At 34.2% G+C, this 22,593-nt stretch overlaps 1 protein-coding gene across 1 annotated transcript in view; it reads right to left on the bottom strand.

The window, feature by feature from the left end:
* The window catches only part of LOC123563680 (ras association domain-containing protein 4-like), a 54,921-nt gene extending 33,138 nt beyond the window's left edge, over nt 1–21,783 (bottom strand). The window contains exons 1-3 of the mRNA XM_045356621.2: nt 21,527–21,783; nt 14,105–14,199; nt 1,879–2,384 (exon numbers count right to left, since the gene is read on the bottom strand). Coding sequence (XP_045212556.2) covers nt 1,879–2,384; nt 14,105–14,199; nt 21,527–21,566 — 641 coding nt within the window. The 5' untranslated portion in view covers nt 21,567–21,783. The remainder of the gene's footprint in view (nt 1–1,878; nt 2,385–14,104; nt 14,200–21,526) is intronic.
* Between the last annotated feature and the right edge of the window lie 810 nt (nt 21,784–22,593).

Here is a 22,593-nt window from a genome sequence, read left to right as displayed (position 1 = left end):
TATACTGCACCTACAGGCTCAATATATTAACTTAATGCTACTAAAAATACAGTTCAACTTCATTAAATGCTGGAAAATATATAGTACAATTTTGGCAACTATCTTCTCACTTATTTATGAATAATCCATTTTGCACATCACCAACATTGGATGGGTTTCAATCAGTTAAATGTTAAAGTTGCAATGTTAAAACTCTTGAACAAGATACAAATGCCATGTTATAAATGTCTTTAAAAAACTGTGATCTAAGTATATAGCAACAAGTAAAAGACATCTAAAAAAATTAAATATTCTTACAGACCATCTGTTATGTATATCTGAGCAATCATTTACAGTGCAACCTCTGACAACAGCACTCTGAAGCTAATATTTCCCTATCAAAGTGAGATATCTGATTTCCCTACTTACAAATAAAATTCTCTCCAGGACAACAACCTTTATCAAAACAGTCTTTACTCAACAGGGGCAGAACTGCTGCATATGCATACAGCTTTGGACTGCCCTGTATGAACAAGCTATAAAAAGATTGAATTTGACAATAGAAACTATCAAAAAACTAAAACATTAACCAGTGTCAACAGTTACTACAAATGAAATACTGTGTATAGGAGCAGGAAATATAAACTTAAACACACTTAAATCAAGACGTAGGCCAAACCTTACAGAAAATTCTTCATGTCAATTTGTTTACACAAAATATCATACATGTACAGATACAAAGAAAATCACGTAAATAATCATATCAAAATTATTTCAGGAAAAGGAAGATAAAATAAGCTTCCCTTAAAGGCAATTATAACTAACCTAAAAAAAAAAAACCCGAAATGTATGGAACCATATTTTACTAATTCCGTTAAGCTTTTACAATGATTAAGATCAGTTCTACACAATCTAAAAATCTAAAAGCTATCTATTCAGTGTCTTTAACATTTTTTCATGCATTTTATAAAACTATATTTATTTATTTGCACACTAGATGTAAGACATTAAAGAACTAAAGAAAGAGACGTTACCCTGTAACCCATATTTACATCTTTAACACAAATTATATACTGAAAAAAAAAATCTTCTACAATTTTTGTAACAATAATTATCAATCTTAAGACTTTTTAAATGCTTTAACGTTTATATGTCGAGAAGGAAGTAAACCAAATAATAAGAAAAAATTGCCCCATATCATGTTAAGTGTAACCTGGCCATCTATCTTTTAATTTGAGACCAGACAGATGCTAATCTATGATACACATTAAACATTCACAAAGAAAATGTTACACCCTGATGCCCAAATCTTAGATTAAAACTTTGATAACATTTAAAACTGGATGTCTTACCTAGGAAATCTAGAGTTAGCCATTTTTGTGACAATTTGTATGCTACATGTGAGAGAAATTGCACTATCAGTGCTGCCCTCTATCAATAATATACTGAAAGAGTAGCGAGAAAGGGGAGAGTAACTGTATCAGTTGGTAAAACGTAGGATATCCAGGGGAAATTATTAGAGCAAAAGCTGCTACAAACCCAAACACAGTGTTACTTCCCCTTACTAGTATTGTGGAGCTGCTAATGACACAACTGTTCCCCTTGATGCGTATTACTGTGTATTTGGTGAAGGGATGGAGCATTTGATGTGGTGATCCTGGGTTGGGTTCTGGGTTAGAATCCCTCTGTGAGGGGAATTTGACTGTAGTGTTCAAGGCCCAAAATACTGCATGTTAAAAATCCAAGAAGCAGGCATAGATACATTTGAGAATATTCTTCATTTTGAATTTATGTGCAGAGATAAAAAAAAAAATCATTGGCTGGTCAATTTCCTGAAAAGAAAATTTATATATAAGCAATACAGTTTTGGAAAGCATGAGATTTTGTTAAGTAACCTACCTAACTTTGTTTGAATGCGGTCTCAGTTGGACAAAATTGCCTGCATCACTTTTACTTCGTGCAACTAATGAAGCTTTCTGTGACTGGTCTGCGCTGGATTGATATACACACTTTAACCCTGAGTCATTGTTATTTTCACTGACTGGTTTCAGTTCCGAAACACTTTTTGTGCTTTCGTTGCTGGAATAACCACTGCTACTAGAGTAGGAATCTATACTCCCTGCACTATTTCTTTTCTGATACACTTTTTGTGGTGGTGGTGGTGGTGTGTCCCCAATACTGTTGCGCTGTAATTTCATTGGACCAGGACTTGTGTTTGAAGTTTTAAAAATACATTTCAGTCCATCTGGAGTTTCACTATCAAAACTAGTATCCTGAGATCCATTGGGGAGCTCCCCCGACTTTCTAAAATTTGCTGGAGATGTTACATTTGAACCATATCCAAACATTTGAGGTCCAAAAAGAGCACCATAGCATGGCTTGTGACAATATGGCATACCTTTGTGCTGAAATACAGAAAATCTAACATGAAGATAACTATATATTACAAACCTGACACAAGAAAATTTTTTTTTCTGTGTCGTCAGAAAAGCTGTTGCTCTACTTCTTATGTAATTTCCCCTTATCAGTGGCAGAGGCCTTTTCCAGTCCTATTTTAGCTCAAACAACCGTCGTTATTTAAGCAGATTATTGTCAGGAGGGTTTTTCATACTAGCAACAAAAAACAAACTAAGTCTCTCACATAAGAAGAACCTTGACCTTTTGGTCTTGCTTCTGACCGAATTTGGTAAACTTCCATAAAGCAGTTCTTTTAGCACTGACAAAACTTTTTTCTGTTTTTTTTTTTTTTTTTTTTTTTTTTTTTTTTTTTTTTTTGGCTGTGATGGCCCCTTATATATGAACAAACATAATAAAAGTTTAATCATGGGTGCTAAAGATCAAAATTCTTAATTTTTCTCTATCATAGAAACAATGATGGTTTACTGCAGAAAACAATTTAAACGGGCTTTACAGCTATTCCTCCATGTAGAAATAATCAGCTGGTACTGTATATGGTGCTGTAAATCAATCATGGCCTCTAAAATCAATGTCTTCCTTTTACATCAATCCACACTAAAGTCATTTCTATGGCATGAGACATTTTCCATGCTGTGGTTATCTTTGAATATCTGCAGTACATTCTCTGGGACATATTGAAAATCTATATCAACCTGTGGCTTCTTAGACATATCAGATAGAAGATTGGCACTACAGTGTTTTTAGAGTCTTTTCAAAAGCATGTTCATTATATATTCATTTGTGTGGCAATAACCAAACATCAGTTAAAAAATATTGTAAATGGTTTCACCACATACTGTCAAAAACCTGAGCTAAATTTAAGACAAGTTCTGGACAAGACCACCTAGCTCTAACCCTTATCATGCTAGACACAATTGATTCTGCCTTTATGATTAGAGTAGATCACATCCATGCAGTCTGATCATGAACTGCACTGTTCTCCATTCAGTCAGCATCTTTTTGGTAACCACCCCTTTTAACAGCTAATGGTACTGTCCAAATTGAAAGATGGCAAGTTCATTACAGAAGTTTAGCAGGATAAGGGCTAAAGACAGTTACTCATGTTACCTGTTGTAACACTTACAGTGTATTTTAACTTGTGAATAATGGTCACCTGCCAATAAAGGGTACATTTGTCTCTCTCAATGGTGGTCTTTATAGACAGGTTTGTACACAATTAAGGAACTTCCCCTTTAACAGTTAGACCGAGATTTTGCTTAGTACTATGGTTGTAACACGCCTTATAAGTGTGGGGTAGAGGGTTAGGGTAAGGGTTAGGCATGCGTAATGGCAAACTTATGTCCGGAACCAGAATAGCATAAAAGTATGACAGAAGTGGTTTAAATTTAATGTTACTAGCATTTGTACAATTAACTGAAGTGAAAAAATAAGCTTATAATATTCTAAAACTTCAACATTTGTTATACATTGTATTTTTCAACCAAAAGGATTAACAGACTACACAATTATGGCGTCTTATTTAGAATATAACTATTGATTAAGGCATATTTCATACCATTCAACAATAAATTATATTTATGGGAGCTCTTTAGTGTAATTTACTTCCTAAACATGCTATTTTTTGTCTAGATCTGCACAAGTACTTCAAGATAAAGAGTGAACAGATATTTTCGACAAAAATTTTCACCATATTAACCGTCAGTCATTATGGTACAGTATCATATTTTGAGAACCGCATTACTTCCTTAAACCAAAAAGCTCCAAATCATGCCACAGACATCCGAAACCTTCACACGTGCTTGACTTCGACAATCAAGATGTAACTTCACCTTGGTATCATACTTGGTGACTCTGTGCTATTTTTATATTTCTTTAGTCCAAATGAAACCAGTAAACTAATGAAATTTGGTCCACTTCATTTACAAAAACATGATCTAACAATATGTAACATTCACATGCACAAATTTGTATTTTTAGAATCATTATCAGAATACAATGTACAATGGTATTCATTAATCAATTATTGTTGTAGTTTGATTTTGATGTTTGACAGTTTAATTTACAGACACCTCTGCCAAGTAAGGAACCAAAATGATTTACTTTGCCATATTTAGATTAGAGCCACTACAAGTTATAACTACACAGAATGGCACAGTGGCTACGTAGTGCCCTCCCTGTCACATAGAGGGCTGTGTCAGCAGATTCTTTGAGTCAGTGTCCACAGCACGAATTTTTCTAGACAATCATTAGATAAAATTAAAACTTAATATTTTATCTGCATATGCATGTAACAGATTGATAATGTATTACATAAAATACTGTATAATTATGTGAAACAAGAGCACCGCCTTGCGGGTGCTGACGCTCATCTGATTTTTTTTGTATAATAGAAATATTGTCCTACCCATGATTTTCTAAGTCTAAAAAGGGCCATCATTCTTGCAAAAAGCAGGATAGAGTTATGTTTCTTGATGTAAAGTGTCCACTTATGATGGTGAAAAACTGTTGCAAGTTTTAAAGCAATAGCTTTGATAGTTTATGAGAAAAGTATACTTAAACATAATACTCAACCAAGAAAATGATTTTCTAAGTCCAAAAGGGGCAATAATTATTGCAAAAAGCAGGATGGAGTTATGTTGCTTGCTGTACAGGGTCAGCTTATGATGGTGAACAAGTGTTGCAAGTTTCAAAGCAATAGCTTTGATAGTTTAAGAGAAAAAGTTCACCTAAACATAAAACTTAACCAAGAAATCTGATATTTTCTAAGTCCAAAAGGGCCATAAATCTTGCAAAAAGCAGGATGGAGTTATGTTTCTTGATGTACAGGGTCAGCTTATGATGGTGAACAAGTGTTGCAAGTTTTAAAGCAAAAGCTTTGATAGTTTAGGATAAAAGCTGACCTAAACATAAAACTTAACCAAGAAAACTGATTTTCTAAGTCCAAAAGGGGCAATAATTCTTGCAAAAAGCAAGATGGAGTTATGTTTCTTGATGTACATGGTCTGCTTATGATGGTGAACAAGTATTCCAAGTTTCAAAGCAATAGCTTTGATAGTTTAGGAGAAAAGTTGACCTAAACATAAAACTTAACCAAGAAATCTGATATTTTCTAAGTACAAAAGGGGCCATAAATCTTGCAAAAAGCAAGATGGAGTTATGTTTCTTGCTATACAGGGTCAGCTTATGATGGTGAACAAGTATTCCAAGTTTCAAAGCAATAGCTTTGATAGTTTAGGAGAAAAGCTGACCTAAACATATAACTTAACCAGGCAACGCCGACGCCGACGCCGACGCCGACACAGACGCCGACGCCGATGCCGACAACCGCTCAAGTGATGACAATAACTCATCATTTTTTTTCAAAAAATCAGATGAGCTAAAAAAGGTACATGTATTACAATATGCAACAGACTTTCATTTACTATATCGCTAATGAGAATATATGGATTCACATAACACTTTTTTAAAGAATGAAGTTATCAAATACAAGAGCTGTCCGTAAGACAGCCAAGCTCGACTATTCGAAATATTGTCCCAGAGGCAGGAAAATATTACCTAAAAAGGTTAAATATCAAAAGAGTTTTAAGTTCAAAAGGGGGAATAATTTGACCAAAATGCATATCAGTTATGGGACTTGCTGCTATCAACTAGTTTTATAACCCCTAAGGCACATGTGAAGTTTCAATTCAATATCTGCATTAGTTTTGGAGATAGAAACTCGCATGTAAAACTTTAACCAGAATTTTCAAAGTCCAAAAGGGGGCATAATTTGCCCAAAATACATGCCAGAGTTATGGAACTTGATCCAGTGAGGTTAGTAATTGATCTAGAAAAAATAAGTTTCAAATCTATATGCCTTTTAGTAATAGCTGTATGTACTTGCACGCAAAACTTTAACCAGAATTTGCTAAGTCCAAAAGGGGGCATAATTTGGCCAAATTGAAGGTCAGAGTTATGGAACTTGCTGCTATCAACTAGTTTTATAACCCTGAAGACACATGTGAAGTTTCAAATCAATATCTGCATTAGTTTTGGAGATAATAACTTGCATGTAAAACTTTAACCAAAATTTTCTAAGTCTAAAAGGGGGCATAATTTGCTAAAAATACATGTCAGAGTTATGGAACTTGTCCCAGAGAGGTTGGTTATTGACTTAGAAAAAGAAAAAATAAGTTTCAAAGCTATATGCCTTTAATTGATGGCTGTATGTACTTGCATGTAAAAACTTAACCAAGGTGTGACGCCGACACCGACGCCGACGCCAACGCCAGGGTGAGTAGAATAGCTAGACTATTCTTCGAATAGTCGAGCTAAAAATACTAAAAAACAAATTTGCCACTGTAACAAATCGAAATACTAATATTTAAATGCTTATGTTTAGCTAAATAATTTTGTGTTGACAAAATTAATCTCTATCCTACAAATATAGTTGACGCAACTTGACCCCGATGGTTGACCTTTGTATTATAATACATAATGAGGCACAACCTATTACTGAAAAGGAGTCTACGTAAAACAGGATGTGCATGAGATAATGGAAATATAAATTTGTGTAATTATAAATTAGTGTATTGGAAAGTTTTAACTGATCAAATGTAAGTATACATACTTTGACACTGCACTGTATACAAACTAATTCCATATAAATATATATAGATACCCTCATCACCCTTTATTTCTACAATGAAATAATCAATATGAATAATCAGCTGAAGGTCAACCATCGCAGTCAAGTTGCGACTACTATACTTATTAAATCTTTCGGATCTGTAAACATTACCTAAATAACAGACCACTCCATTGAGATTACAAAAACATTGCTGACCTCAAAACCAAACTATGATACAAAACATATACCGGTATTGTAGAATTAGTACTAAAAGCAAGTTATTATTTTCAAGACTGAATTAACATGCAAATTCAAACGTCTTATGAATAATAAACAAGAGCTGTCTGATGACAGCGCGCTCCACTTTTCTCAGTGCTTGACTCTGAAATACAGCTTTGCCAAAACGCGCTCCACTTTTCTCAGTGCTTGACTCTGAATTACAGCTTTGCCAGTAAAAACTTTATAAACTTTAACACAAAAATCTAAGTTAAAATGGGGCATAACTCTGTCAAAATTCAATCAGAGTTTTGGGGATTGTTTCTCCTGGAGTAGACTTTGCTAGTACATAACTATTTCAAGTTTCAAGTCAAAAGCTTTGATAGTAAGGCCAGAGAAAATAAATGTTTAGATCCTCATCCGAATTTTGAGAAAAAATGGGGTGGGTGGGCACTTTTTATTTTTTATTTTTTAATTTGGAAATATGGGAGTCTGGAGGTCAATTTGACAAATTATATTTAAAATATCACTGTATTGATATTCTAGTGTATGTTGCTGTGTCTTTGAAATCTTTTATATGTTAAACTCATTTTGAAATACATATGTTTATGGGGAAAAAATAATTTCATGTCATAAACTTTTATCTTATTTATAATGTGATAGTTAATCATTTTGTCAGAAGGTTGATTGTATCCTGTAGATCTACAAATAATTAAATCTACAACAATGGCAAATCAATATTTGTCTGTTCAGTGTATTTGCAAATTCAAAATATTTAGTTCTGTCAAAGTACAACGACGACCTGTATTTTAAAAGAACAATCAATCTGTCATTCCTGCTGGGCATGTGCTAAAAGCTATATATACCCCTGTAACCGATAATGATGCTATTGACTTTTGAGCTTAAAGTATAAAATACGAGGAATCTAGTAGTTTTACACCTGAAATTTTTTTAGATGTTTCTTAATTAGATGCACTTGCATACATAACATATTTTTATCCTATTTCCAGATCTATGAAACAAATAGCCAGTTAGTTCGGTATTCTTTGCACGTGAAAATGGCATGTCAGGCTTCCCCACGAAGGCAAATGTTAAACACAATTGAAATACTGAAATCCAGACAACAGATACTTATTTATAATCAATAAAAATCAATAACAATCAAATCAGGATAAGAAAATACATTGGCTTTACCTTTTTCTAAAAGTTTTTGAAATCGAAAGTAGGTTGCCAGAACGTCTGCTTGTCGTGTGAATTGCCGATATTTTATTTATTATATTAAGAGGTAATGTCATGGTAAATTTTAATATCAGATACTGTCAAATGCTGTTAAATTGTCTTTGCATCACCACAATATGTCAAACATTTTCTTTAAACTCGAGAATTATGCAATGTTTATGCAAGTGTACGGTATCCGGCTATAAAATTTTGGATATCCGAATTTTGACTAATAAAAAATTTCGAGGAGGGGGTTTCATATAGGGGCGGGCAGGGATGAGAATCTAAAAACTAATTTTCTATTGCCTAACAGAGATATTTGACTTTATCAAAGCCGTTAACCAAAAACTTATGAGTTAAAAAGGGGCGTAACTCTGTCAAAATTCAAATCAGAGTTAAGGGAATTATTTCTCCTGGTGGAGACTTTGATAGTAAATAACTATCTTAAGTTTCAAATCAATAGCTTTGATAGGTAACAGAGATATTTTACTCTAACAAAAACTTTAAACAACGGCGACGCCAGTGCTGGGGTGAGTGCAATAGCTCTACTTCTTCTTTGAAAAGTCGAGCTAAAAATCATTATCTCTAGTATTTTAAACAATTATGATGCACACAAAAGGGTATATTGCCTATAATATTGTGAAATAAATATGATGCAAAAGTTACCAAATGTACTGTAGTTGTCATACATTTTGCACCATTATAAATACTCTTGAAAAACAGTATCTCATTGTAAAACATTTAGTTACTGATTATATGTTATCTATTTTCTACTGGCTCACAGCTGTGTTTCCTGACAAGATAAGTAAATAATTTAACATCATTATTTGTAATTTAGGCAGTACTAAAACCACAATACTACAATTGTCTACAGAAATGGTTTCACAACTGCTCATGTATGGAGATGATGACTGAGAACAGCTTGAATTAAAACAGGAGGCGATTGTAGAACACATATCATGACATTCTCTGTTCTACTATAATTGTATAAATGGTTCACAGAATCCTAACAATCTATCTCATTTTTCGAAACACCATTTATGACCAACTGCCTTAACCTCAAAACAATAGCTTTTACAAATAATAAATATGAGCTTTAATTATTAAGGGACAAAAATGCTCATAAAAAATAACAGCCTTCCGTTTTTAATGACTTACTGACACCTATTCATGTGAAAAAGCATTTACTATGAACTGAAATCAATAGTTCCAATTCTGGACAAAACACTTTTGTTTGAGAACTGAAATATGATATGAATTTCTGCAATTAAATATTTACATTGTGTATTACAGCCATTTAGAATGATTGAAATTCTGTAAATTAGCGAAACAGTATAGTCTGAAGCTAGAGAGATCAAAATAAGGGAAATCTGCAGAACAATTACATGTTACAACTACTTGGAATGGGGAAGTGGTTGCTCGGTGGCCTGTGACACAAATAGCTCAGATTCAATACCCTAAGATGCCATTTTTATTTTCATTGAAAAAAAAAAATGGGGAGTAATTAAAGTAATTTCATAACTCTTTTTTTTTAATTTCATAATTATTGTAATTCAATGCAAAATATAATTTATAATGCTTCACCTGCTGTATCTGCAGTTTTGCCAAGTGTGAGTCAAGCATTAGATACAGTTAGAACTTATTTTATTTTTCCATGAAAACAAAACATTGAATGTGTATTCCATTATGTAATTTGTACTTATTTGAAAAACATTACAATATGCTACAGACTTCATTATTTCATTTTACCTGTTTCTCTCAAGAGAATATATGGAATCACATAACACTATGTTAAAGATGGACATTTAATGAATAGAATTAAAGTAAACCCTGGGAGAGAAAATACCAAGGTCCTTACTAGGGCTCGAACCCCGGACCTTGAGATCTGTAGGTGGACACTCTAACCACGTCACTGTTGGAAGTGGCCTATAAACCTACTATCACTACACTTCTCCCCCTTAACTTTTCAGAGCTTACCAGCTCTCCAGAATGACACTCCATGCCAACCGCATGAGTCTGTCAAACACTTATGACACTATTAAAGTAACTCCTGGGAGAGAAAATACCAAAGTCCCTACTGGAGCTTGAACCCTGGACCTTGAAATCTGCAGGCGGACACTCTAACCACATTGCTAAAGGGTTAATCCAACAGCAAGGCTGTTGGAAGTGGCATTAAACCTACTATCACTACAGAACACTAAACTCTGTTGGGTATCAAACCAACACCCACAAAATAGATATAATCTTTCATTACTTAAATCTCTGCAAAGTTGCAAATCAGTGCTTTAGGATGAACATCTATTATTAACATGAGCCGCACCATGAGAAAAGCAACCTATTGGCTTTGCGACCAGCATGGATCCAGACCAGCCTCCCCTTTTAAAAATGTTCTAGAACTAGTATTAAGTTCTTGAACATTCAAGAACTTCTGAAGAACTTATAGAACTGTTCTTGAACCAGCAAAACAGTTCTTAGACTGTGGTTCTAGAACAATGATGGTTCTTGAACATTTGTTCAAAAACTGCAAAAGTTCAAGAACTTATAGAACTTTACCAGAGTTCTTGAACAGTTACTGCTGGTCTAGAACCAAAATTGTTCATGAACACAGGTTCATTAAAAGTACTAAAATTCAAAACCTTTTTCTAGTTCAGTACCAGTTCTTGAACCCAATTGTAAGTTTCTGAACTGTTCATTCATTATACAAAAAACTTAGGTTTATTACCTTTTACAATAATGAATAAGTTCTTGAACTGTTCTTGAACATTAAATTCATAATGTCACATGATCAGTTTCCATTATTTTGTTGCATGCTGGGAAATTTTTTGCTCATGTGATTCAGTAATTTTTGAGACGTTTGTGCAGCAAATAAGCAGGAAATATTTATCAACTACAGTAAGTAATGGTTTAAAAGGAACACGAGTATAATGAATATCAGATAAGTAATTATGGTGTTGTCATTAATTGTTCATTTTAAAAAATATAAAATCCTTTTAAAATGTCACAAGTTTTCACGACCCTGAAGGATCTGAATTTCAATCTTGAGATTAAAGTAAATTATACATTGTTTAACTTAATGTTTTGTATTTTATGCAGCTATTGTTTACTTCTTATTATGCCCCCAATCCCACTCTAGTTTACTGTTTTACTCATGTCATTTGTTGAGGGTGTAAAATGTCATTTCACAGTGACTGAGACTAAAAACAGACCACAGTCTCTAGCCACTAACTGAACATCACTTTGACCTATAGTTGACAGATTTCATAGGATGGTCAGTCTGCTAAATAACAGTAATGTAGTTTCAAAAAAATGTTGTTTGTAGCCCCTGCCAAGATCAGTTCATAAAATTTTCGACAGGGTTCTTAAATTAGTTCTTGAATTTGTTCTTGAATTTATTCTTGAATAGTCAAAGGAAGGGACTCAATTATATCGAACTTCTGTAATCATATCTAGAAGTTCTTGAACTGTTCAATTAATACTTGAACTAGTTCTTGGATAGTTCAAGAACATTAAATTGCCATTCTAGAACTAGGAGTTCAAGAATTTGTTCTAGGTTTAGTTCTAGAAGAAGTTCTAGAACGGCCATTTAATGTTCATGAACTATTCTAGAACTAGATTCAAGAACTGTTCAAGAACTATTTCTTGAATTCCTCGCAGGGGCAGTGCGCATCTGAGCAGTCTGGTCAGGATCCATGCTGTTCACTTTCAAAGCTTATTGCAAATAGGGAAACTGTTAGCGAACAGCATAGATCCTGACCAGACTGCGTGGATGCGCTGGCTGGTCTGGATCTATGCTGGTCGCAAAGCCACTATGTTGGTTTTCTCATGGCGTGGCTCAGTCATGAAGTTGTCCCTCTGGTGAGCTTGTGTTAGAAACATTTTCAAATGTCCTAAATCTTCTCATAAATCTATAATATCTCATAAAATCCACTGCTGACATTTTGTGGCTATAAAACATGGCAAAAACATGGAAATTTGGTTCAATTGAATGCTTTTATACACTTCTGTTTGCTCTACTTGTATTTCTCTATTTTAATAAAGTTTGAATTGAAATACAATCTGTAGGCCATTTTTTTAGTTTTAACATTAGCTACTGAATGTCCTTGGTGCCCTAGGACATTTTCTGACTTCAAGTTTATGATAAGATATTATGTCAAAGTATTTTAATGACATGAAGTATCCATTTATTTTACATCACAAATATGAATAGCTGCATTGATCAGAATAAATTATCATGTTTAATAGACCTTGATCTACTTTTACACTCAAGACTGAACTGTGCCATTAAATTTGTAAGAGATTGTGGAAAAGATAATCTGTTCATTCAAACTTAGAACACTGGCATTACTATTTGAATCCTACGCTATACAGTTTTTTTTATTAATTAATGTTTACTAACAATGCAGAATTGTTTCATGGCTATTGTTCAACTGTCTAAATATGGCTGAAATGACCTTCTGCCTTTTCATGATACCCTCAAGCTCTATAATTAATGTTGTTCTTTTTATAATTTTAACACAATTTTAAATTTTCACAATGCAGAATGATTTGCTTGCTGAAGTTCAACTGTTACTGAAATATCTCCATGTTTCAGCTTGACTGCTTTATGTTTTAAACATGTAGAGGGTAGGGTGTGTGGTGCAGTTAATCTTTTGATCATAATTTTACAGGTATCTGTCAGGCCTATTCAAATTTTTATTATAATTATGCTTTTTCATGATACTAGGCGGATATACTGACTGACATGTACAATTTTCCACTTTTTCTGTCTTTATTATCGTAATAGTGTTGTTTGTGCTGTATGGCGGCCATAAAAAGTCTCCCCATACATTTAATATATAAAAGGAACTGTTATATGAGCCGCGCCATAAGAAAACCAACATAGTGACTTTGCGACCAGCATGGATCCAGACCAGCCTGCGCATCCACACAGTCTGGTCAGAATCCATGCTGTTCGCTTTCAAAGTCTACTGCAATTAGAGAAACCATTAGCAAACAGTTTGGATCCAGACAAGACTGCGCATATGCGCAGGCTGATCTGGATCCATGCTGGTCACAAACGCACTATGCTGGTTTTCTCATGGCGCGGCTCATATATATTTGGATATTTTCAGACTGCTCAGCAAGTCATTTATGTTTTGTTAGTGGTACTGAATAGTCATTTCAGCAGGAGTGGTTCCAATATTCCCACTTTTATATTTTGGGTATTGTTTAAATTTAAACACCATTTAGATATGGTGCTTGCTTAATTATTTTGTCTTTTGACAGTTTCTATGCAGGCTACAGTCAAAACCACAGATCCCCTCTCAAATTGTAGTTTTTTTAGTTCTACCCATAGTTTTCTCATTTAGGTCTAGTCCACTATTTCAACTGCGGACCATACGCCCCTTTTGATGGAATTGCACTCCAATGTATCATTGAAGGTTCCATCTATAGTGCTGTGTGTACACATTTGTGGATGTCCCTGCATTGTATTTTAGTACTTGTAACACTGTGAAAATGTCGAGCTCTGCTCAACCTAGGGCCAGATATAGCAGTCAGTAGCATGCATTTCCACTACCATCCAGGGATAGGCTCAATCAAGCGAAGCCTGCAATATTTTAATTTTTTGTCTCCCTGATTTTTCAGCAGCGTTACATGGTGGATAGATGTCTTAAAACTACATACCTCTGCATGCTGTCCAGGTGCAAGGATTTTATTACATTCTAAGCATCTCAAACAGTTTGGGTGCCAGTGTCTGCCCAATGATGTTTTTCTCTCAGCTGAAATGAAGTCAAAGCCTTCAGTTATTGTAAAATCACTTTGCTTTCATTTTGTGCTAGAAAATAAAATTTCTAAATAGAAATTACAACTTTTGTTGTTATCCTTGAACATAATCCAATCCGCTAAGAAAAATACTCTAAAATGCATATTTTACAAATAATTTTTTCAAAATGATGGACAAAATACTCATGATCTGAAATCTATCTCTTTCTTCAAACTATTGAACAATATATTGTTAAAATGTAAAATAAAGTAGAAGAAATAACAACCCCCACACACACACACACACACCCAACGAGAAATAAACACAGCCATGACAAGAGAAAGTCAAGAACATAAACTAATGCCTCAGACCACAGGACTTCCCTGTTGAGCTGTAGTTCATGAACTGATGAGGGTTCATGAACTGTTCACGAACTGTTCGTGAACATTCCTGAACCATTCGTGAACAATGCGATGAATGTTCCTCAAAAAGTTTGTGATCTGTTCATGAACCAAAAGTTCATGAATTGTTCATGAAACTATTCCTGAAAAAGTTCACCAACTGTCTGTGAACCTAAAGTTCAAGAATTATTCATGAACTGGTTCTTCAAAAATTTCACCAAATTCTTGAAACTAAAGATGAGCATTTTATGAGCAGTTTAAGAATATTTAATTCTTAAAACATTCTTGATGTCATCTAAGATTCAATAAAAGTACTAAAAATTCAAAACCTTTTTCTAGTTCAGTACCAGTTCTTGAACCCAATTAGGAGTTTCTGAACTGTTCACTCATTAAACATAAAACTTAGGTTTTCCTTTTACAATAAATGAATAAGTTCATGAACTGTTCATGAATGTTCATGAACATTAAATTTATGTCACATGATCAGTTTCCATTATTTTGCTGCATGCTGGGAAATTTTTTGCACATGTGATTCAGCAATTTTTTAGAAGTTTGTGCAGCAAATGAGAAGGAAATATTTATCATACTACAGTAAGGAATGGTTTAAAAGGAACATGAGTATACTGAATATCAATAAGTAATTATGGTGTTGTCATAAATTGTTCATTTTAAAAAATATAAAATCCTTTTAAAATGTCACATGTTTTCACCACCCTGAAACAAAGCTAGTATCTAATCTGAATGTCAATCTTGAGATTAAAGTAAATTAGACCGTCTAGCAACTGAATTTCGGATAAAATTTCACTTGGGATTTTGTTGTTTTTTCCGTTTTTCATATTTTGGAATTTAAAGACCTTTTTCAGTGTCGTATGAGGGCGTAATAATTTTTAAATGCAAAACCAGGACACAATCGGATGTCCTTGGATTTAATCACAGGTTTAAACAGTGCAAAGTGTTCTCAAGCCACTGACCTGAGAAAGCCTGCATTTCTCAGACAGGCTTTATCAGGCAGTTGCTATAGTAACGTCACTATTGTCAAAATGACTGTTTCTAATTCAGCTGGGTTCATCAACTTTCCATTTATCTTGTTACTTTCAGTTCATGAACCCCTGGTTCATGAACTATGGTTCATCAACTTGATGAATAGTTGATGCCGCAAAAAGTCCCATTTGTAGTTGATGAACTGTTCATGAATAGTTCAGGAATAGTTCAAGAATTATTCATGAACTGTTCATCAAGTTCGCGAATTTCTGGTTCATCAAATTCATGAACCTATCAATTCATGAACTTTGATGAACACATCCAGTTCATGAATTTGATGAACCAGTCCAGTTCATGAACTTGACGAACCACGCCTAGTTCATGAATTTTTGATGCCGTAAAAAGTCCCATTTGTAGTTCACGAACTTTCATTAACTATTCGTGAACTGTTCATGAACAAAGTTCTGGAATAGTTCAAGGATTATTCATGAACTGTTCATGAATTTCTCAACAGGGTTACAGCAAAACTTGACTGCACCTGATTTAACCATATATAATACTGCAAGACAGAGCTCAGATCAATTCTCATATTCCTTGAACCAGGAAACTAAAATCTTGATGTAGGCTATGCATTACTGGTAATTATAAGTAAATGGGAAATTTTTAAAACATGCTGTAACTGTAATGAAACATGGTTTATGAGTGAGAGCTGTGCTCAGTTTGTTTTAAAAGAACTGATGGCAGGAAAGGAGGATGGGAGGAGGCAGTGAAGCCCAAAGTGTCTGTTATGGGATAAGAGACACTTGGGGTTCAGTCTCAAAAATCAAGTCAGTTAATATCTATCTAGTTTATGATGACACTTTAAGATTCTATAATGCGAAAATAGCCCACTTATTATAAAAACAGTAACTTTGCATTTCACTATCAACACTGAAATAACCAGATGATAAATCCTGCTGGAGTGTCCTTGTCTGTGATTTAAGGTTAGTGACCAAGCCTGTGACGTGTACCTTGAGCATACAAATCTGAAAATTGCATGTGATACATACAAACCTGAATCTTGAATGTCACGCATCCAAACCTGAACCTTGCCTACACCACATACAAACCTGAACCTTGCCTATGCCACATACAAACCCAAGTATTGCATGCCACACATATTGCATGCCACACACATACAAACCTGAACCTTGCCTACGTCATGTACAGACCTGAACCCTGCAAGCCACACCTACAAACCTGAATCTTGCATTCAACATGTACAAGCCTGAATCAAGCATGGGACACATGCAAAACTGCACTGTGCATGCAACATGTACAAACCTGAACCTAGCATAGACACTTACAAATTTGAATCCTGCATGTGACACAGACAAACCTGAATCTTGCAATCATTTGACACAGACAAACCTGAATCTCGCACTTTCTCAGCATGTGGTACATTTGTGTAAAATTTCATTGGAACCCCCAACACTTAAGGTGTTTCAGACCAACAGATTCACGAACAAACTGAAGCACAGACAGACTGTGTGATTATTATATGCACTCCTTCTGCAGCATTCAGATACAATTCATATGGGGGTTTTTGTGTTGCGATGTGTTTTGGCAAAGTTTAAGGTGACCAGCGATTTAAATTACAATGTCCTTCATGGTATTTAATTTATTATTATAGAAAGGAACTTAATCTTTTTATCTTAAAATGACTGAATATTTACAAGCATGTGCAAATTGTCAATGCAGTCATGAAGTGCTGCTAGGCTGAAAAAAAATCTAAATTAAGATATATGTCAGAAACAGAAATGACTTTCTGAAAGTTACCGTACTGTGTATGGCAATGCATTGCTTGTAGTAGTACACGTGTATGTATGTACGGACATAATAAGTTGCAAGGTGTAGCATTGGAGGGGGTTGTACACAACCAAGAAGTACAAGTTGCTCAGATTTCAAGTCACTTGTTACAACAGCCAACACAGTGGCCCAGTGATAACACTGTCTGACTTAGAAACTAGGGGCGATGAGTTTGATCCCCAATTCTTCCAACTATTAAGATTAACTATACCCTGATGTATGTATGCCTTGCACCCGGCATGCCCAAGAACAATTACATGTAGTTGGTTGTCTGGCTAACTGAGTACAGGACTGAACCTACAGACATGTCTGACTGATGTCTGCAGTTTCCTGTAATGATGAATGGAAGGCTGGGAAAATATAACATAACTTAGATAGTTGCAATGTTAAACCAGTGGAAACATACCATTAGCATTGTAATAACACAAAAATGCATAGCATGCCTTCCAAGCATTGACACACAAGGATGGCACAGATCAGCCAATCCTTAGAGGTGCTGTTGTGCCTCCAACAAAGAGATTAACACCTGATTTATCCTTAATCAAATTAAATCTAAGAACACCCAGTATGTCAAGTAAGACACATTTTATTGCTGCTTTATTGAAACATGTCCAAATTTATTACAATCTTATTCTATCATCTGAAATATATCAAATAGTTTACCATGTTTGTTTTAAGTCGCTCAGGTCATATACTTGTTGATCTCATTAATTTTACAATGTTGACAAACAATGCATATTTACATTGTAAGATATCAACAACCAATATCAAATATTTCAACATTAACAAGGAGTTTAACTTGATAAAAGTGAAAAGAGTGTATCAAGGTCCTGCCATATGATCATAATAGAAGAGTTCGCAACAAATTAAATAACTTTAATGCTCTATATAAACTAGTTATTAAAAAGAGATTTAATAAATCATTTCACCAAAGCTATTGACTTATTTAACCCTTACCATGCTCAGGTCACGCTTGACTCTGCCTTTGCGACCAATGCAGATCAAGATCTGCCTGCACATCTGTGCAGTCTGATCATGATCTGCACTGGTTGCCCATTCAGTCAGTATCTTTTTAGGTAAGCACCCCTTTTAACAGTTAATGGCATTGTCCAAATTGAAAGATGGACAAGTTCATTATAAAAATTTTGCAGGGTAAGGGTTAATATAATTTCACATTAACAGCTGGCATAATGTTTGCAAGGTTCATACTGCAAAACAGGAGTCATCTAGTGCAACAAATACAATATGCAGATCAACTGTCACTAATGTTTTGATGTACAGCATTAAATCTAAACATGCTGTGCCTCAATGCCACAGGCAACAATAAACTTTAAATACATACAAGGTTTTATTTTAACAAGGATTTTTTTTCCTTAATAACATTTCATCATGTTATTTAAGGAGATAAACAGTTGAAATAATTACCCTATATATACTGTATAGACTCTAATCCAGTCTGTTTATCTATTGTTGTTTGAGACAGTGAACCACATTTTCAAGTTCAGTTGAACTGTTCATATCCAGCTAGTACACTCTGAAAGCAAAAGTTCTAACTCCACACTTTTGAAATATGGATATCTTTTTCTTGCTATAGCCGGTAATATACCTATTTGTCGTCTGCTAAGTACCTATGTATCGTCCTACAGGTAACCGATATTATTTTAAACAAATACCCCCATCTTCATTGATTTCCACCGTGCACGTGCATTACGTGCTTTTCATGTTTAAATATCTACCGGCCTCTCTACACGGTCCAAAATATGTGTATATGTAATCTGTGTGATCAGTCCACATTGAAAAACATAAAAGTTTCCTGTTTCCATAAGTATATGCCGGATGACGTTAGATGAGAAAGAGTGCGCCGTGGGATTGGTCCAGAGTGGCATATCAAACCGAGAGGTACACCCTTCAACAACATGTTTTATATGAAATAATATTAGAAAACTAGTTCAAACGAAAATAACATTCGTATGCTATCGTGGTGTTCAAAGTCTGCTGACTTGAACCCCATTGAACACCTGTGGGATGAACTTAGGCAAAGAGTAAGGAGTCTGAGACCTGTTCCTCGCAACCTCAATCAACTACAAAATGCTGCTGCAAGAACATGGAATGCTATTCCACAGGGGCGTATCTGACCGTTCATTCGATTCATGCGTTCCAGGTGTACGGCCGTTATTAATGTTGTCAGAGGGCACACAAGATACCAAGATCTCGGATTGTGTGACTTTTTCATTTTTGGGGTTGTACTGTTCAAATGGTTCACGCTTTAATGAATTTGCTGTTTTACGCAATTGTTTCATGAATTACTTTTATTAAACGTTTGATCTATATAGTGTCCAAATTTTATTGAAATACATCCAAAGGTTAGCGAGATATATATTCAAAATTGTAGGTGTGGAGTTAGAACTTTTGCTGAGTATATGTTTTTTTTTAACTTGCAGGATATAAAAATGTCTTACAGTGATACCATTTTACTGTAAAGGCACATATTTTGAAAATTATTGAGTATGTTCGCGAGGTTTAATATTCGCCAAGTTGTGAAAATGGTATCCTATTTGAATTTGAATTATACTAAAAATTGTGAATATTTACGGTAGGATTAATTTTCGCGAGATGTAAACCCTTGTGAAAAATTCTGTTTTTACAGTTTACTTCTCCCACAATTACATGTGTAGATGAAAATCAAGTAAACCCAATTAACATTCAAATAAACAAATCAATAATTGTATGATATTTTGAAATCATTAAGAAAAATGATCAAAATATCTGAACATGTGCAAAAACTAGAAGATATCCAATACTGATCTGAAATAGTTTACTAGTGTTATATTACATCCTATTCTGGATACACCTTTTACCTCAGGTAAAATGAATATTTATGACCCTTTCACAACATATACATGACTGTGACAACCATCCTTCATCTGTATCTAAAAGGTTATTATATTTTCTGACACATGATAGTTGTTGATGTAAAGAGGTAAGAGACACCTCAGAATCTGATATGGGTGGTGTAAAATATATGGGTAGTATAAAATAACAAGATTTCCCTTTAGGTTAAATATTCTATTTGTAGATGCAGGTATATCAAGATTGTTTGAGCATGCTGGTACAGACACGTATTTCTTGATAACAAAAAAAAAATTGTAGAATTATTATATAATTAATTATTATATAATTATCACAACTGTGACAATGATAATATTAGCAGACTATCTGATTTCCCTAGGGTGATAATTTCTCTTAATATACAAACTTAAATTGCACTATGACCACTAGCTAAAAAAATTCAGCTCAGAGATGTTTATATGCTGCTAGGATCTCTTAATCAGGCTGGGCACATCTCCCAATCAGGGTAAATTACCTCGTTCGGGGTATTATATACCCCGATCGGGGTATAACAAGAACAATAGAAAAGTACAAAATTTTTGATAACATTTTTATTAAGGAAGTGCTAATGCTCATATTCTGGTGTCAACTTCGTATGATATAAACAGTTGACAATATGATAATTTTTAAACAAATCTTTGTTGTAAAAATTTCAGATTTTAACCATTTTTTAACATATGCAAAATTGATAAAATGGTACATAAGTATATTTGTAATGATGATATAAAACTTTAAGTAAAAATATTTAGAAATATATGTTAGCACTTTAAAGAGAAAGGAAGAATAAATTTTTTTGTGCTTTTCTATTGTTCTACTAGTTGTACCCTGATCGGGGTATATTACCCCGAACGAGGTAATTTACCCTGATTTGGAGATGTGCCCAGCCTGTTAATGGACGTGACCATCAGAAAGTAAAAACAGTGTCAGTTAAGTTATGGTAGCCAGAGGCCAAGAACTATATGATCAATTATTTACTTACTCTTGTATTTGTTTTAATCTTGTATGTTTCAAAGTTATATAATCGTATCGAATCATGTAGATCTAATTTTGTGACCGATTTTCTAGATGATGGACCAAAAACTGTTTTCTACAGAAGTTAGAACTACATACACGAATTCAAAACACTCTACAACTTAATAAATAACTCTACTGTTAACCGTTCAAAAATCGATACATAATTACGAATTTTTGCTATCGGCTTTGAAAATCAATTTAACAGCTTACCAAAATACACAGCTTTTCCGCATCTGGAGCACGTATCCATGCCAATGAAAAACCTTCCCGTGTTTTGTCAAAAATTAGCGACTCCAACTAATTATAAGCCACAAAATTAACAATTTCAGATCAACTTTAAAAATCCATTTTAGAATATCGAACACCCTATAACTTCATAATACACACTTTACCGGTAGCATTTAAATTTTAACAGGTATGATATGTAAACATGCCTACAACAATCAACCGGTGTATGACAGAATGACAGCGTAGTGGGACATCCCGATACTAGAAGGCTATACTCATTATAATGAGAGGGGTGTATTATAAGCCGTGTTTCACGCTTCAGTGGTGCGCTCTTTTAGGTTACATTATACCAATTCAGTTCCTTCTTTATTTCATATAGACAATGAAATTTCAGTACTTTAGAGCATTTTATTTAGTTTATCATGTCTCCCCGCCACCCACCCCCACAAAACAATTTATTTACATGTTATGTTACATATAATTATATAAGAAAAGTTTTTCTACGCTTCCTCTGCAAAATCGTACTGAAATTGTCATGTTCTTGGACTGAAATTGTCATGTTCTATCAGTATCTGACCAAACTAGCACATTTAGAGCCACATCTAAACAAGATTCAATTTTTAACCCTGTTCAACTTCTATTTAGGCAAAGTCCATTGAAACAAGAGACACAGTGGCTTTTTACCTGTGGGATAAGGGAGAAGCGTTTCCCGATGTTGTATGGGTTTTTTTCGTACACGTGGTTCAACTCATTTGCTATTTTGAGAAGTTTGCTTCATTTTTTTTTTGCAACTGGATAAAAAAAGGAAGAAAGTTTAATAACTACGATGGCACAGTGGTAACATAGATGTTTTTTTATACTGTTGCATGCAAACGTATTAGTTAATACGTCCGCATGTCATAAAGCTAATACATGCGCACATAATATACACTTATTGAATGGCATGCAATCTATTTTCATAACTTTCTTCTTCGAAATTAACTTAAGCCAAGCAGAAAATGATGTTGAACTATAGACCGGCAAATAGTACAAACTTTGGACTAGCAATT

The sequence above is a fragment of the Mercenaria mercenaria genome, chromosome 2, assembly GCF_021730395.1.
Source record: "Mercenaria mercenaria strain notata chromosome 2, MADL_Memer_1, whole genome shotgun sequence".
Lineage (NCBI taxonomy): Eukaryota > Metazoa > Mollusca > Bivalvia > Venerida > Veneridae > Mercenaria > Mercenaria mercenaria.
Note: the sequence above shows the minus strand (reverse complement) of the source record. Positions and strands in the feature narration are given on the sequence as shown.